Here is a 16,756-nt window from a genome sequence, read left to right as displayed (position 1 = left end):
AAACCTCTCATGCTGTGCAGAGTGCATGAGTGGGCGTTGAAACAATCCTCCACAGACCACAGCGAGACCATTCTCTTTATCTCCCCCTGGGTGGTCCGCGTCCAATCGCTGCATGGCAGCCTCCCTCCGATTGGTGTCCTCCTCGCAAGCTTTGCTGTCAATCACTCTGAGCATTCCAACGGCGGGGGCTAGGCCCCGCCCTCCTTCTCCAATAGGCTCGGAGGGTAAACCGACCGAACCAATGGCTGCTCGCTGGGCCGGACACATAGTAATCCAAATAGTAATCTGGTGTTATTATTTTATTGGATGCGCCCCGTATGCCTGAAGCTGTTGCAACGTCCGCGTTTAAAGTTTCAATTCAATTCGATGGTATTTGTATAGCCCTGAATCCCTATTACCGTCTCAAAGGGCTTGACAGGCGGATGAATCCGAGTTCTGTTAGTGCGCTGCAATGAGGGTCATGTGATCGGGACCCCCTGCGGTCCCGCCGGGCTCCTGTCCTCCGCAGGGGGGGGCGTCGCCCCAGCTGGGGAGGAGGAGCTTCAGAGACGGCACCATTTTCAAATCAAGACGACTGTCCCCAACCCCAGCCAGCACCATGTAAGCCACTCCCACACGAGTACATCAGAGTCCTTTAATAGAGTAGAGCATCACACGCAGAGGAAGCTTTTGTACGGAGGAGCTGAATTAAGAGGAGGTCTGACGTCGCCGCGCTGTCGTTTCCTCCTCCTGCTCCTCAGAGTATTGACGACGGCATTGTATTGATTAGTTGTACTGTATTGACAATAAAAAGGAACAAAGTTAAAAACAATCAAATGTAACTCACAGAAGCGTCTGGGTGGAATGTAGGAGACAGAGAGGGGGGAGGGAACCAAGGGTTCTGATTGGTTCAGAGACGGATCGGTTATGGGATTGGTTGGTTAAAGGGCGGGAAGAGCAGCAGAAACCTCCTGGACCCGGACCTCTGACTGGGCGGCGCCAGGTCGGGATCATATGATTGGTCGGATTTCAACCATCATAACATCACCATGACGACATCTGTCCGACCACTCTGGATGAGTTCTGCAAGTTTACTGTTAAGGGTCCAGTTTTTGTCAAGTTCACTCAATAAAACTTTATTTAAACAGCCTAACCACAGAGCTGCAGGGTCAGAGGACAGGACGCACATCACTACACACCAACACACTGGGAACACCTAGAGCTCACAGGGGCTTCAGTGGCACAACAGCAAACTAGTTTAAACAGGATCCATGCCAGTCTAAACTGGTTTTAGCAGCCCTGGTTAAAACTGGTTGAATACGCGGTTTCAACTGGTTCAAACCAGCTCAGACTTGATACGGTCTAAACCTTATCGGAATTGGATTGGTTGAAACAGCTGCGACCTGCTTAAAACCGGAGCTGAACTGGTTTAAACTGGAGTCGAACTGGTTCTAAACACAGGTGGTTCCCCGACAGGCTGGGTCTTCTCTCCCAGAGGTCAGCGGGGTTCCTAGCCAAGGTCACACGGAGGTCACAGTCCGGTAAGGGGAGGGGGGGGGGGGGGGGTTCATAGTTCAGTCCAGGTCCGGGTCCAGGTCGGGGTCCCCGTCCGGCAGGCCGCGGAGGGCGGAGCTGCTCTGGTGGGTGTGCAGGGTGTGCTGGACCATGTGGGTCCACTGGTCGTCGGAGATGGCCTGGGCCCAGGCCGGGACCCCCAGGGTGGGAAGGGCGATGGCGGCCATGGTCCTCTTCACCAGCTCCACATGGTCTGGGGGGGGGGGGGGGGGGGAAGAGAACACACGTCACTACACAAACTAACACTACGGCACCACACACCTTAACACTACGGCACTACCAGTGTAATGCTACACACACTACAAAACCACACACTGTAGCGCTACACACACTGAGGCACTATACACACTGTGGCAGCACTGCACACACTTAGGAGCACTGTTCTCTTTACCTTGGTCCATGGGGATGGAGGCGTGGCTTCGCTCGGCCACCTCCCCCTCTGGCTCCACCTCCTCATCACTGTCGGGAGGGGGGGGCAGGTGCAGGCCCATCGACTAGGCAACCGTGGGGACAGGGCTTCAGTTTAGGTTTGAGTTGCTGTACACTTTGAATAATACACACTAAAATATACATAATATATAAAACAATAACATCACGTCCCAGGGCTTGGTGGACGGGACATTTAAACAACCGGTGAGACCACCGCTGGGATGGCTGAACCAGGGGGACTGAAACATCTAAACAAACCCTTTAGTTTTAGTGGATTCAACTACGCTTACTTCAAAACAAGCCGACACACCGTTCTGTAACCTCCAGGTGAAGGTGAGGTGGTGGTGGAGGTCAGTGGCATCAGCACAAAACGGACCAATGGAAGAGCGAGTTATTGGAATGCATCCCCACCTCGAACCGGGTTAAAGTGGGGGTGCGTTCCAACAATCAGATGACAGTGTTTCACCGGGCGGACGGGAGCCCTCACCTCTATCCGGTCCTGGACCTCGAGTATCTGCTCGGCGTGGGGGTCCCCTGCCTCCAGCCCGTTCGGCCCCTCAGGGTCCTGGTTCAACGGCTGGTAGTAGTACCCTGCGTTCTCCTCCTCTTCCTCGACGCCTCCCTCTCCTCCGTCCTCCTCCTCATCGCCGTCCTCCCCGCTCCACTCCCCGCCCACACCCACCACGTCGTGAACTGCTCCGTCCGACGGCCGCTCCTGACCCAGGTCGTCCTCCGAGTTTGGCAAGATTCTCTCCGGTCCCATGTCTCCCGACACCGCCACTTCCATCCACGGTCACGGCGGTCTGGAGGAGGAGCCTGGCTGGGGTCGGGACGGGACGGGCACAAGTGGTCAGCAGGATGGGACACGACACGCAAGGAGGCCAGACCGTCACAGAGCCACAGACCGTCAAGGAGCCCCGGACCGTCTGGACACCCTGCGCTGGTGTTGTGATCTCTCAACGGCGGGTCTGGAGCTCGTTAACGGGCTGTTTATCATCGGATTCGCCTCTGTCACATGCATATGTCGCTGGTCAACGTCCAGCATTAACGTTTGTGTTTAATGACGTTTAATGTTGTCTTACCTGGTGTGGATTCACCCTTTATTCAGCGCTGTCCTGATGGTCGTCGGTCGCTCCGGGAGGCCGTTGCTCTACTTCCGGGTACGTCACAGGCGGAAACGGAATTTTAAAATATTGCGGACAAAACCTTCTTTATTGGCTCTTCAGTGTGGTGAATCTCAATTTATTTTTTTAAATAATATCTTATAAATACAAGCTAGGTAATACAAATGTTCCCGTTGCAGACTTCCCCCTTATAGATGACTGAAACGCATAGTATCACTTTTAAATATAACATCATAAAATGAGATTTCATGAAAGTTTTAGAAATATTTTGCGATTGGTTTGGTGAGGATCTGAACTCCAACATTATCATCAGAAGTAATTATTCCCAGAAGTTTTCAACCACAAGCGAAATGACGTTATCGACAATCCCCCCGAGCGCGTCACGCTTGACGTCATTACGCAACGCTGCATTTGCATACAGCGCGCCAAACAGCAGCGTGCTTTCCTTACTGCAGGTCGCTTCGTGTACCGTCAACCCGTTAAATAAGCCGTTAAAACCCGTGAATTAATACACAAGCATGCATATCTACTTCTGTGGGAGTATCCGAGGCGGGCGACAGGACGTGGACATCTATCAGAAGATCGTCCGCAAGTTAAAGACGTTTGGACAAGTGCTCACGGAGCACGTGAGCCACAGTGAGCTGTCAGAGAAAGGTGAGCTCCATCACAATCAACCAATTAATCAATCGATTAATCAATCAATCTAAAGGTTTAGAAGCATTCACCTCTCGATAGAGTGTACTAGGGATAGTGAACTAGGGGTAGTGAACTAGGTATAGAGTACTAGATAGTATTCTAGCGATAGTGGACTAGAGATAGTGTACTAGAGAAAGTGTACGAGATTGTTTACTAGAGATAGTGTACTAGAAATGGGGTACCGTAAAGTGTACTAGATAGTAAACTAGAGATAGGGCACTAGAGATAGTTTACTAGAGATAGGGTACTAGAAAGTGTAAGTGGACGAGATAGTTTGCTAGTGTACTAGACAGATAGGGTACTAGATAGTATACTAGAGATAGTTTACTAGTTGGAGTAGTGATGCTATTTAGGTCTAAATGTTATCAAACCCGCACACCCCGCTTCCACACTTATTGTATGTTGTACATCCTGGCACTTAAAAATAGTCCTTAGCATCGTGAAGCATCTTCTTCTAGCTTACTCTGTTGTCTACGGGGAATGGGTTGACCTAGCGGTTGTTTGGCTCTTTGTTCAACGAACATCCTTATTGTACCGACAGCGATATATTGTTGTTTCGCTTTCTTCTGACAAATGTACTGATTATAAGTCGCTTTGGGTTAACTGACCTGAATGTAAATGTACATGTCCAGCCAGACGTAGTGATGGGTCTGTTGTCTCCGTTTCCCCAGGAGAGTACGCAGCTCTGCGCGGGGAGAAGGCCATCCACCAGAGAGACATGGACTGGCTATCGCTGTCCGACGGTGAGGACTTTCTCTCTGGTCTGGGGATAGTCTAGTTGTTGGGGTTGGAGGCTCCGAGCCAAAAGGTTTAATTCCTCTGTCTACCCTGAGCCTCTTCAGCAAGGCACCCTGGTGAAGAGGCTTCTAACCCCTACCGGCTCCTTAATGACCCGTCTCTGTACTGTCTAACCCAGGGGTCACCAACCTTTTTGAACCTGAGAGCTACTTCATGGGTACTGAGTCATACGAAGGGCACCCAGTTTGATACACTCTTCTGAAATAACAAATTAGCTCAGGTTGCTTTTATATATACTATTATTAATGATACTCATCTATTTGAAGACACAGATGATGTTAATGATTTCTCACAATAATTATCAACAATTACTTAAAAAAGGTGGGAAAGAGTTGTTCAACAATGAGTTCTGCTGTTTTATAGAACAGGCCTGCGGGCGCCTCATATGGTCCTTGCAGGCGCCCTGGTGCCCTGTACTGTCTAACCCCTACCTGCTCCTTAATGACCTGTCTCTGTACTGTCTATCCCCTACCTTCTCCTTAATGACCTGTCTCTGTACTGTCTAACCCCTACCTGCTCCTTAATGACCTGTCTCTGTACTGTCTAACCCCTACCTGCTCCTTAATGACCTGTCTCTGTACTGTCTTAAACCTACCTTTTGGAATTAACTGTTGGCTAGAAGGTTATATGGTCAATATGCTCATTGATTTTAGATGTTTGGATACAAGGTGTTAATATGTAGAAGTAGTAGTATGTAGTGGACTGTAGTCTGTATCTAACGTGTTTTGCTACATGGATAAACTCCCGCACCAGCTCCCTCTGGCCCATCAGTCCCAGACTAAGCTGTGCTTGTTGGTCCTTAGTGATCGTTGCCGAGGTGACGCAGCCGTCGCTAGGGGTGGGCTACGAGCTGGGCCGAGCAGTTGCCATGGAGAAGAATATCTTCTGTCTGTTCCGGCCCTCGTCCGAACGATGTAAGACCCCCGCTCCATTCCTCTCCGCCGCCCGCTCACACTAATGTTCTACTGTCGGCCATTTTTAATGCTGACTGTGTTCGTGTCCAGCGCTGTCGGCCATGATCCGCGGGGCGGACGACGGAGAACGGGTCCAGGTCCGCGACTACGCCGAGGAGGAAGTGGAGGCCATTTTGGACGAGTATTTCGCCAAGCTGAACAAAGTCTGAAGAAATGGATGATCAAATGTTTTTATAATGTAACCTGACCTCTGACCTCCCAGCTGAACGTGGGAACCGTTCAACCTGTGTGTTTTTTACCGTGTGTTGATATAAAATCCAACAATGCCTTGAACCGACAGCTGTGTTGTTTGGCTTTCGTTACACGTAGCAACGTTTCACCACTTGGTGTCAGTAGAGGTGTGCCGATTATAGTGACTGAACCAAATGGTATAATTACCTTTTTTTTGTTTAACTGCTTCGTTATTAATTCTTTTTTTCTTTTAATATGATTACGGGGTATTCTAAAGCGACCTTCGCTGTTCCTTCTGTCTTAGTCAGCGGGGGGGCTATTCGTCAACATCGTTGTGGGTGGTCCTCAACACAAACACACACACACACAGTACACACACATTTGCTTAGATTTTTTTTATGTGCAGCCTAACTGAATTAGAATATCCATCCTGTGTGTGTGTGTGTGCGCGTCATTCTGATGAATCGATTCCTTCATTGAGGACCAAAGGAACATTATTTGCATCTTTATTGCCACAATTCAACAAAACTGCCCAGAAAAAGACATTAAGCTTCCACAACATAAAGGACATCAATAAATAACGTACATCTATATACACATTTACACAGGCCCCTCTCTGGGGGCCGGTGACTGTGGGGGGGCCAGCCTGAACCACGGCCTACAGCTCCACCACCTTCGCTGAAGAGTCGCCCTAACAACGCCCTAGTGTTGCTGTGGGTTTCCACGGCAACGGCCTAACGATGCAGTGGGTGTCCATGTCGACGCATTCTTGGTTCTGCGTCTGCGATTCTGAGCCTAGTCCACAAAAGGGCGTTAGCAGAGTGGCACGCGGGCTTCCTCATGTGATGATGACGTCGGCCTCTGTGGGAGGGGCGGTGTACCCATGACAACGGCCTCTGGGGGAGGGGCGTGGTACCCATGATGACGGCCTCTTGAGGTGGGGGTGTGGTACCCATGACGACGGCCTCTGGGGGCGGGGGCATGGTATCCAAGACGACCAGCTCATGGGGTCGGTCAGCAGTCTGTAGCCCCTGCCCCCTGGAGGGCTGAAAGCCGTCCTGAAATGAACCCTGGATTCTGTGTCGCATGACCCTCCCTGGGAAGGGTCAGGGGTCGTGACCTCTCGGCACGGAGGTCACGACCCGGAGGGAATGTTAGACAGAGGACCGAGCCCCTGGTCCCGGTCTCTCTCTCTGGTCCGGTCTCTCTCTCTGGTCCCGGTCTCTCTCTGTTCCAGGGTTACTCCTGGACCCTGGTGGGTCTGGACCAGTACTGGTCCTGGTCCGGAATGCAGGTCCAACAGGACCCGGGCAGCGAGGGGCTCGGACCCGGGTTCAGACCCGGGTCAGACCAGGACCTGCAGCTTCTCTGAGCAGGTTCACAGGGCGGGACTCTCTCTCGCTCTCTCTCTCTGTGTCTCTCTGTGTGTCTCTGTCTCTGTCTCTCGTCCCGTGTCCCTCGAACCTGTGCCCTCTCTCTCTCTCTCCATGGTGTTCCTAGCTTGAACGCCCCTGTGTCCGCTCGTCTATATCACCGCAGAGTTGAGTCTCTTCTTCTCTGGTTCCGTCCCGGTGGGCGGGTCCAGGAAGCTGATCTTACACTCCTGCTCCTCCACTGCCCCCCGGCTCTGCTCAGGCATCGCCGTCGCCAACGACAACCCGCTCTCCTCCCGATGCCGTGCCGACGGCGGGGGCGGTCTGTGTCGGGGCCCCTGGTCCCGGTTCTGGCAGCGGCCCCGGAGCACCACGCCGGCGGTGATCAGCACCACGGCCAGGGTCAGGGCCCCCAGGACCCCCACCAACAGGACCTGGGCCTGGGAGAGGCCCCCTCCCTGGGCCCCCACCTCCCTCACAGACACCTTGAACAGGAGGGGGTCCCTGGCCTCCGACGACGCCGTGGTCCTGATGAGAGAGGCATTCCCGCCTCCGGCCAACGACCCGCCGGCTCCAGGAGTCCCCCACTGCTTAGTCCTCCCCCCTGCTCCTCCTCCTGCTCCTCCTCCTCCTCCCCCTCCTCCTCCTGCTCCTCCTCCTCCTCCCCCTCCTCCTTCTCCCCCTCCTCCTCCCCCTCCCCCTCCCCTTCCTCCTCCTCCTCCTCCTCCTCCTCTCTCCCAGCCCTGGGAGGTCCAGACCGGCAGTCGGGGGCGGGCCTCGCCCTCCTCCCCCTTCTCCTCCTCCTCCTCCTCCTCCCTCCCCTGTACCTCCTCCCTCCCCCGCGCCTCCTGGCAGGCGGGGCCGGTGAACCCGGGGGGGCAGACGCAGCGGAAGGTCCCGGCGCCGTCCAGGCAGCGGCCCCCGTTGAGGCAGGGCCGGTCGGCGCACTCGTCCGTGTTCAGCGAGCAGAAGCGCCCGCTGAAGCCGGGGGGGCAGAGGCAGGAGAAGCGGTTGACCCCGTCCACGCAGGTGGCCCCGCCCCCGCAGGGCCGCATGGCGCAGTCGTCCAGGTCCACCTCGCAGCGCGGGCCCCCGTAGCCCGCCAGGCAGCGGCAGCGCAGCGCGTTGGCGTAGCCGCCGTCGTCCTCGCACTGACCGCCGTTACGGCACGGAGACCTGGGGGGAGGGAGGGAGGGAGGGGTTAGCCACACAGCAGGAGGGGGGGGGGGGCTAGGGGCCCGGAGTCAACAGGTTCTGGGGTCAAACCCCGGTGTTCCCTCTCTCGCTCTCGCTCTCGCCCTCTCTCTCGCTCTCTCTCTCCCTCCCTCTGCCCCGCTCCCTCCCTCCCTCTGCCCCCCTCCCCCCCCTCACCGTCTCTGGGAGCAGGGTCCAGTCTTCAGCTGGCAGTGTCTCCCCTGGTAGCCGTGGGGACAGAGGCAGGTGTAGTCCCCCGACTCCTCCATCATGCAGGTGGCCCCGTTCCGGCACGGTTCCTCCCTCCAGCACACCTGGACGTCTGGCAGGAAGCAGGAAGTGACATCATCATGTAGGAGCTTCAGCTGTTATGACCCCCCCCCCCCCCCCCTACGGCCCCCTTTCCTTCCTCCGTCACTCTCTCCGCCCCTTTTTACGAGACCGCCCCTACTACCCCCAAACATAAACACAGAAACACAGCACGTCTGTCCTGTGTTGCAGAGGGAGACACTAACGTTCTAGAACCCCCCCCGTCCCCCACTGATGACATCCCGGCGCCACCTCCTGGCCTCACCTTTGTCGCAGAAGCGCCCCCCCCAGCCCGGGAGGCAGCTGCACTGCCAGGGCTGGTGGCAGGAGCCGTGGACGCAGCCCGGGGTCGGCACGCAGGCCTCGCAGCGCGGCCCCGCCCAGCCCGGGTCACACCTGGGGACACACCCACCTCGTTAGTGACATCACCCACCCACCACAGCCCGGGTCACACATGGGGACACACCCACCTCGTTAGTGACCACGCCCACCTCGTTAGTGACATCACCCACAGAACACACCCCGGGCCCCACCTGGGGACACACCCAGCTCGTTAGTGACCACGCCCACCTCGTTAGTGACATCACCCACAGAACACACCCCGGGCCCCACCTGGGGACACACCCAGCTCGTTAGTGACCACGCCCACCTCGTTAATGACATCACCCACAGAACACACCCCGGGCCCCACCTGGGGACACACCCAGCTCGTTAGTGACCACGCCCACCTTGTTAGTGACATCACTCACAGACCACACCCCTTGATACCCACAACATACAGCCGGGCAGGAGAGGGGAGGAGTCAAGGTAAGGCAGGATGAGCTACCTATTGTCTGTAAGGACTCTGAGACGAGGCTGAAGTGCAGGTGAGGGAGGCTTTAATTAGATATGAATTAATTAGATTTAATAGATATTAAGAAACATAATTAACTTTTAGTTCCTCCCTCTGCCTTCACTCTCTCTCTCTCTGTCTCTCTCTCTCTCACCCTCTCTCCTCTCTCTCTCTCTCTCCCTCTCTCTGTCTCTCTCTCTCTCTCTCTCTCTCTCTCTCTCTCTGTCTGTCTGTCTGTCTCTCTCTCTCTCTGTCTCGCTCTCTCTCTGTCTCGCTCTCGCTCTCTCTCTGTCTCGCTCTCTCTCTCTCTCTCTCTCTCTCTCTCTCGCTCTCTCTCTCTCTCTCTCTCTCTGTCTCTCTCTCTCTCTCTCTCTCTCTCTCTCTCTCTCTCTCTCTCTCTCTCTCGCTCTCCTCTCTCTCTCCATCCAGGTTCATCCCAGTTCTCATTTAACCCAGATGATGCTACCATCTATTATTTAAACCAGTCTACTCCGAGCCCGGATATGCTAATGTCGCTACATGCTCATTAGCGGTCCCTGCAGTGGTCGGCCGCTTGGAGGTGCTAACGCGCAACTGGAGCGCCACAGAAACGCTATTTCAACTCATCTCCACAAAAGCTGGCCGGTCTGGACAGACATGCGTTTTCGCTGCCAAGGAATTCGCCAGGCCACTGATAGCTTTATTGCCACTGAATATCATCACGCCATAGCCCACATACTAACACATGTATAAAACACAATCATCGCAACATATTCCACATACTAACACATCTACATGTGCACATATGCCTGCTGCATCCTCCAACACTGTCACCACCTCGGATAAATAGTTATGATAGAAAAATAGATCCAAGATAGACGCATGTTCTGTACGCCAAATCCAAGATTAATGCATGTTAGGTACAACAGATCCAAGATGGACGGTTTAACCTTAGAGAACAATGTATCCAAGATGGAGGGATTGTTGGTTACCTGCAGACTCCAGCCTCATCACAGCGACTGTTGGTGAGGTTACACGAGCAGTTGAACTCTGGAAGGGAGACTGAGGGGGAGGAGAGAGATAGAGAATAGAGAGGGAGAAGGAAGAGAAAGCGAGAGAGTTGAAGGAGGGGAGAGAGAGTTTGAAGTTGATGATGATGATGGGGAGAGAGCGAGGGGGGGGAGAGAGAGAGACGTATAATCAGTCAGTCGGCAGATGATTGCAGGTTCTGTCAGAATCTGATGAGGGAGGGCAAACCATTATGCCGGTCTTTAAAATATGACAGTTCAACAGTTCAACAGGTCTTCTGCTGGTGGGCACTGGGAGCTGCCCAGTACATTAACAGTCTTCTACTGGTTCTACTGGGAATGGCCCAGTGCAACCACAGTCTTTTTCTGGTGTACACCCGGAACTGCCCAGTACAACCCCAGTCTTCTACTGGTTCTACTTGGAGCCGCCCAGTACAACCCAAGTCTTCTACTGGTTCTACTGGGAGCCGCCCAGTACAACCCCAGTCTTTTACTGGTTCTACTTGGAGCCGCCCAGTACAACCCAAGTCTTCTACTGGTTCTACTGGGAGCCGCCCAGTACAACCCCAGTCTTCTACTGGTTCTAGTGGGAGCTGCCCAGTGCAACCCCATCCTTCTCCTTGTCATGAATCAGCTCCACTAAACATCTCGGGGAGGCTACATTTCTTGACCTTTGACCTGCTGCTGAAACAAGGGGGATCCATGGCTTCTTTTGCTTTGATAGTAAGCGACCAATCAGCAGCCAGGACCTCCAGGAGGATGTGGGACTTCCCCCCGGTGCTGACAGCTGTCCCTCCCCCTCCCCTCCCATTGGTCGGCCGATGATGGCAGACGGCGTCGACCCTTGACCCAAGGTGGGGGGGGGGGCGCGGCACGCGTGTGTGGTGTGGCGTTACCACAGCAGCTCGGCGAGACGCGGGGCAGCTGACACACCACACACACACACACACACACACACACACACACACACACACACACACACACACACACACACACACACACACACACAGCCCTAATCATAACAAACATGGTGGCACAACGCATGTGTTTGGACAGCAGACTTCTGCTCGGAGCCAGACTGGTCTTGTCTGGTCTGGACTGGTCAGGTCTGAGATAAACTAGCATGGTCCGGTCTAGTCTGGTCTGGTCTGGTCTGGTCCGGTCTATCCCGGTCTGGTCTGATCTGGTCCAGTCTGGTCTGTTCTAGTCTAGTCTAGTCTGATCCAGTCTGGTCTGGTCTGGTCTGAGGCAGACCCCCAACACAGGGTTTCCTAGGAAGTGTCTGAGGTTTTAGGAGGGGTCTTATAATCTATAAACTTGAGAAATTTGTCGATACATTTAAATATAGTTGATCAAACATTTCACCTTTAGAAGGCGAAGGCTCATGCACCTCTGATACAAACGGACTGCCAAGTGGGTCGTAGTTAGGAGCCAACACTGTACCGGGGACGTGTGTGTGTGTGTGTGTGTGTGTGTGTGTGTGTGTGTGTGTGTGTGTGTGTGTGTGTGTGTGTGTGTGTGTGTGTGTGTGTGTGTGTGTGTGTGTGTGTGTGTGAGAACGTGCATGTGTGTGTGAGTGTGTGCGTGTGTGTGCACTCGTGTGTGCACGTGTATGCGTGTGTGTGCGTATGTGTGGCAGCACGCCTGTCTGCTGGCGGCACGCGGCAAACGTATGTGGAGGCGTGTTGGCAGGGGGGAATGCAGCGCGTGTGTCTCTACCTGCTCGCTCCTGCCCAGACAACACCTGGAATTCAGCGCGCACCCCTCCCACACCTTAACCCCACCCACTACAACTCACCTTCCCCTTTCACTTCTGGCAAAGCTCTCTCCTCTCCTCCCTCCATCATTCTGTCTCTCCTCTCTCATCTCCCCATCATTCTGTCTCTCCTCTCTCATCTCTCCATCATTCTGTCTCTCCTCTCCTCCCTCCATCATTCTGTCTCTCCTCTCTCATCTCTCCATCATTCTGTCTCTCCTCTGTCATCTCTCCATCATTCTGTCTCTCCTCTGTCATCTCTCCATCTTTCTGCCTTTCCTCTCTCATCTCTCCATCATTCTGTCTCTCCTCTGTCATCTCTCCATCATTCTGTCTTTCCTCTCTCATCCCTCTATCATTCTGTCTCTCCTCTCATCTCTTCATCCCTCTCTCTCTCATCTCATCCCTCCATCACCTGATTACCTTTATTAATATCCAACCATAACATTGTTTATTGACTCATGTGGAGCCACAGAGCCATTGTACATCCGACCAGCTTCATGCTGGACCATCTTTTCCCAAATACACTCCTGCCATTGGCTGTTCCTTCACATCCATCCATCAGCCGTCCAATCCGATGCCTTTGTCTCTATATCTGTCTCGACCCCCTTCATCAGGGGGTCTAAATACAAAGGGAGGCTCAGAGGGGCCGCCGGATGATTTATTCCTGGGGAGGCCGTTAACGAGGAATCTGTAACGTTGGGGGTCCGGTCTCCTCTGGGCTCGGGTCGGAGTCGGGTCGGAATGTCGGGAATGTCTCCTGACCTGGTGACTGTCATTTAGGCTGTGGGAACACTCACACACACACTTTCACGCACGTGCCCGCATTCACACACACACACACACACAAACACACACGCACACGCGCGTGCATGCACACGCACGCACAAACATATTCACATTTAGGCACTCGCACACACACACACACACATACACATGCACTCAAAAGTAGGCACGCACGCACACACACACACACAACTCACACACAAACACGCTAACGCACACACTCACACACTCACACACTCACACAATAACACTCACACACATACACACACGCTCACACACACACACTCACACACACACGCTCACACACACACACAGACCTTGAACAATGGGCTATCTGGCCTCCCAGCGCAAGCAGCTGAGGGGGGTGATATCAGACCGGGGTCCGGACACGCTGTGGGAGTGCTGGGACAGCTGGGGGGTCGTGGGGTCCCCCTACACCTCACACATCTCCCCGCTGACCCCCTGACAGACACAGCCAGCGGTGTTGCCACCGAGCACAGCGCTGAGGGGTGTGTGTGTGTGTGTGTGTGTGTGTGTGTGTGTGTGTGTGTGTGTGTGTGTGTGTGTGTGTGTGTGTGTGTGTGTGTGTGTGTGTGTGTGTGTGTGTGTGTTTTGATGATCTTCCCTCAAACGAGAGAAAGGCAGCAGGACAGTGAGATGGTGGGAGACAGTGATGGGGGAGACAGAGAGAGAGAGAGAGAGAGAGAGAGAGAGAGATAGAGAGAGAGAGAGGGGAGCACTCATGACTGTTGACAGAGGTTTACCAGCAGCTTCTGTTTTCAGACAACAACACAAGGCGGGAGGGGGGGGGGGGGGGAATAGAGCCCCCGTCAAGGAAGCCGAGAGCATGTGAGCAGTATGAGAATAACAATAGTAGTAATAATAATAATAATAATTGATCCGATTTCTATAGCAATTTTCTAAATGCTCAAAGACGCTTAGTAGTAGTAGTAGTGAGAGAATGACAGTAGAGCAGTAGTAGTAGTAGTGATAGAATAACAATAGAGTAGTAGTAGCTGGGTTCTACTTTCATGGTTACAGTGCTGGTGATTGGCTGAATGGTAGTATCTTCTTCTGTAGTGCGATGTTTGTCAGCATGAGAACATAAAGGGGTTGCTCTGAAGGAAGGATGTGTGAGTGTCAGAGCAGATCGGGACCCGACCTGGAATGTTACGCCCAACTTCAGAACCGTCACAGTCGGCCATCTTCTTATATAAGAGAGTTTGGTCTCATCGCGCGTTATGAAAGTATGGCGGCCTGCTACCTCTACCTAGAACTCGACTTCCAAATCGCCTGAAGGACTCAATCGTCCGACTTTCCAGTGATTTGTTCGGCACCATTTTGGAGTTTTGAAGTAAAGGTGGTTGCTTACGAAATGATTCGAACCATGAGACTAAACAGTACGCCCACCCATCCATCTTTAAGCCCCGCCCACTGAGCTAGCTCAAAGCTCTGCCCTCTCAGCAAGCTCCAAGCTCTGCCCACCCAGCTAGCTCTAAGCTTCGCCCACCCACTCTAAGCTCCGCCCAAAAGTGCTCCTGATTGGTTGATTGGTGGATCAGGTGTGTACCGGTGTCCCGAGCTCACCTGCCAAGAGGGGGAGGAGTTAAGAAGTTGCGGGAACTTGCAAAAATTGCGGGAACTTGCTGAAAAATGCGGGAACTTGCGAAAAATGCAGCTTTTCGATGAAGTTCACGTCGCATAATTACGTCACTTCATAACGTTCCCATGGCAACAGGGGGTAATGGCTGCTCTTGTGTGAAGTGAACAACTTTCAACTTTCTGCTAAGATATATATGACTTTTTTGCAACGAAAATGCAGGGATTATGAAATCATGCAAGCCCCGCATATTTTGTGTGGAAATCGGAAATTTATGCGGTGAAAGTGCAGCATATTTGAAGAAAAGCGCCCCCCGCATGAATATGCAGACTTTGGCTGATTATGCATTGAATTATGCGATCCCGTAGTCACGTTTTTCTGGAGGGACTGGATTGAAACTGGTCCTGATCTAAATTTGCTGGAGCTGTGAAACCGAAACCGCCCGCTTGCTGCCAGATGAACCTCTTCCAGACCGACCTGGCTACGTACATGCACACCCCCACGTGTGTGTGTGTGTGTGTGTGTGTGTGTGTGTGTGTGTGTGTGTGTGTGTGTGCGTGTGTGCGTGTGTGTGTGTGCGCGCGCGTGTGTGTGTGTGTGTGTGTCTGTGCGTGTGTGTGTGTGTGTGTATGTGTGTGTGTGTGTGTGTGTGTGTGTGTGCGTGTGTGTGTGTGTTCGTCATATGAACCATGCTTTAATCTTCCTCTGGCTCCTAACTGCTGCACTAGAAAAATATTTAGCCAGCGACATCAAGCTCGCTCCAGCCGTCTTCACCCCCATGTCCTCATACCCGACCCCCCGACTACCAACCCCCAACCCCCAGACCCCCCAACCCCCAACCTTGGCAAGACCTGGGCTGAACCTGGGTGACAGAATCTTTGCACACGACCTGTCTCTTTACTGTCTAACCCCTACCTGCTCCTCAGCAAATAAACTAGTGTCATGAATATTATCAATGTATCCATAATCCTACAACATGTTGGTCGTGTGTCTGAGGTCAATTGCATCATCTCTCCTCCCTCCCTCCCTCCTCCCTCCCTCCTCCCCCCTCCCTCCCCCCAGGAGGGACAGTAGGAGAGGAGGGTTTCGCAGCTCAGTCCACCAGGGAGGGGGACAGCTTGGCGGCTAATGAATCCGAGAGGTTTCATTTGAACAGTGTCTGATGAATAAGTTATGAGAGGACTCATCACTGATCCCCAGGACAACAGGAACCACATCACCAAACCCCAGAGCCAGTCATGTGACCGTGAGAGGGTTTCAGTGCAGTACTGAGGAACGGGTGCTGCAGTATTAATAGTGCAGGTGCTATTAACTGTATTAATAGTGCTGTTGGGATTGATAGTAATCCGATATTTTGGAAAAATTCCCATCTATCGTATGGCGTTGTGTTCAGAACATAACGGCTGCAACTAACTTACAAACAGAAGGTACACAGGTCTCTATGGGATACACACTCCAGTTTGTAGGATATGTGGTTATTCACAGAATATATAGTTTTTACAGAAGTTACAGTAGGTCACACTGAAGTTACAAGCTATTTAGTAAAATATGTCACATGTCATTCAAAAGATTATGCTCTGTTTAACAGAGCTGTGCGTAGATCAGTGCTAATGTCCTGCTCTTACACAGGGAATTCAACCTCACACTTGTAATGTGAGTGCCTTGCCCTCCCAGTTGGGCAAACCAGGGAATGTAACCACCAACCCTGGCAGTGTGAGCACCTTGTCCTCCCAGTTGAGCTACACAGGGACTGTCTTCACCAACCCTGGCCGCGTAAGTGCCTTGCTCTGCCAGTTGAGCTACGCGGGGACTGTAACCACCAACCCTGCCAGTGTGAGTGCCTTGCTCTGCCAGTTGAGCTACGCGGGGACTGTAACCACCAACCCTGCCAGTGTGAGTGCCTTGCTCTGCCAGTTGAGCTACGCGGGGACTGCAACCTAGCCTGGCTTTGGCCAGACCTCCATCGTAGATCGCATGTTGGTCTGGGGAAGCTGCTGTCATTTTCTTCAGCTCAAGAGGCATGATCATCGGGCCTAGTTCAACTGACTCTGTACGCAATTGGCTGCTTGCTGCCGCTTGCCTGTCGTCATTTTGTTAAACCAGCCAATCGCGCGCCGAGTGGGGGGGAGAAGGCAGCTTGGTGATTGGCTCCC

At 53.2% G+C, this 16,756-nt stretch overlaps 3 protein-coding genes across 3 annotated transcripts in view; 1 reads left to right on the top strand and 2 right to left on the bottom strand.

Annotated features, from left to right (window-relative positions):
• Window positions 1-220: 220 nt before the first annotated feature.
• mea1 (male-enhanced antigen 1) lies at window positions 221-3,139 on the bottom strand. Its single transcript, XM_056609637.1, has 4 exons — window positions 3,066-3,139; window positions 2,471-2,803; window positions 1,946-2,048; window positions 221-1,747 (listed from the first exon to the last, which is right to left on the bottom strand). Exons 2-4 carry the CDS (start codon window positions 2,768-2,770, stop codon window positions 1,554-1,556), a joined length of 597 nt encoding a protein of 198 aa, XP_056465612.1. The 5' UTR covers window positions 2,771-2,803; window positions 3,066-3,139; the 3' UTR covers window positions 221-1,553.
• A 368-nt stretch (window positions 3,140-3,507) lies between these two features.
• On the top strand, window positions 3,508-5,883 carry dnph1 (2'-deoxynucleoside 5'-phosphate N-hydrolase 1). The gene is made up of 4 exons (XM_056609638.1): window positions 3,508-3,761; window positions 4,475-4,546; window positions 5,405-5,515; window positions 5,606-5,883. Exons 1-4 carry the CDS (start codon window positions 3,626-3,628, stop codon window positions 5,722-5,724), a joined length of 438 nt encoding a protein of 145 aa, XP_056465613.1. The 5' UTR covers window positions 3,508-3,625; the 3' UTR covers window positions 5,725-5,883.
• A 365-nt stretch (window positions 5,884-6,248) lies between these two features.
• dlk2 (delta-like 2 homolog (Drosophila)) overlaps window positions 6,249-16,756 on the bottom strand; it is a 20,991-nt gene continuing 10,483 nt past the window's right edge. Inside the window, exons 3-7 of the mRNA XM_056609908.1 lie at window positions 10,426-10,495; window positions 8,888-9,018; window positions 8,491-8,635; window positions 7,947-8,295; window positions 6,249-7,628 (exon numbers count right to left, since the gene is read on the bottom strand). Coding sequence (XP_056465883.1) covers window positions 7,272-7,628; window positions 7,947-8,295; window positions 8,491-8,635; window positions 8,888-9,018; window positions 10,426-10,495 — 1,052 coding nt within the window. The 3' untranslated portion in view covers window positions 6,249-7,271. The remainder of the gene's footprint in view (window positions 7,629-7,946; window positions 8,296-8,490; window positions 8,636-8,887; window positions 9,019-10,425; window positions 10,496-16,756) is intronic.

This window comes from Gadus chalcogrammus, chromosome 15 (assembly GCF_026213295.1).
Source record: "Gadus chalcogrammus isolate NIFS_2021 chromosome 15, NIFS_Gcha_1.0, whole genome shotgun sequence".
In the NCBI taxonomy this organism is placed as follows: Eukaryota; Metazoa; Chordata; class Actinopteri; order Gadiformes; family Gadidae; genus Gadus; species Gadus chalcogrammus.
This window is presented reverse-complemented; position numbering and strand designations above follow the sequence as displayed.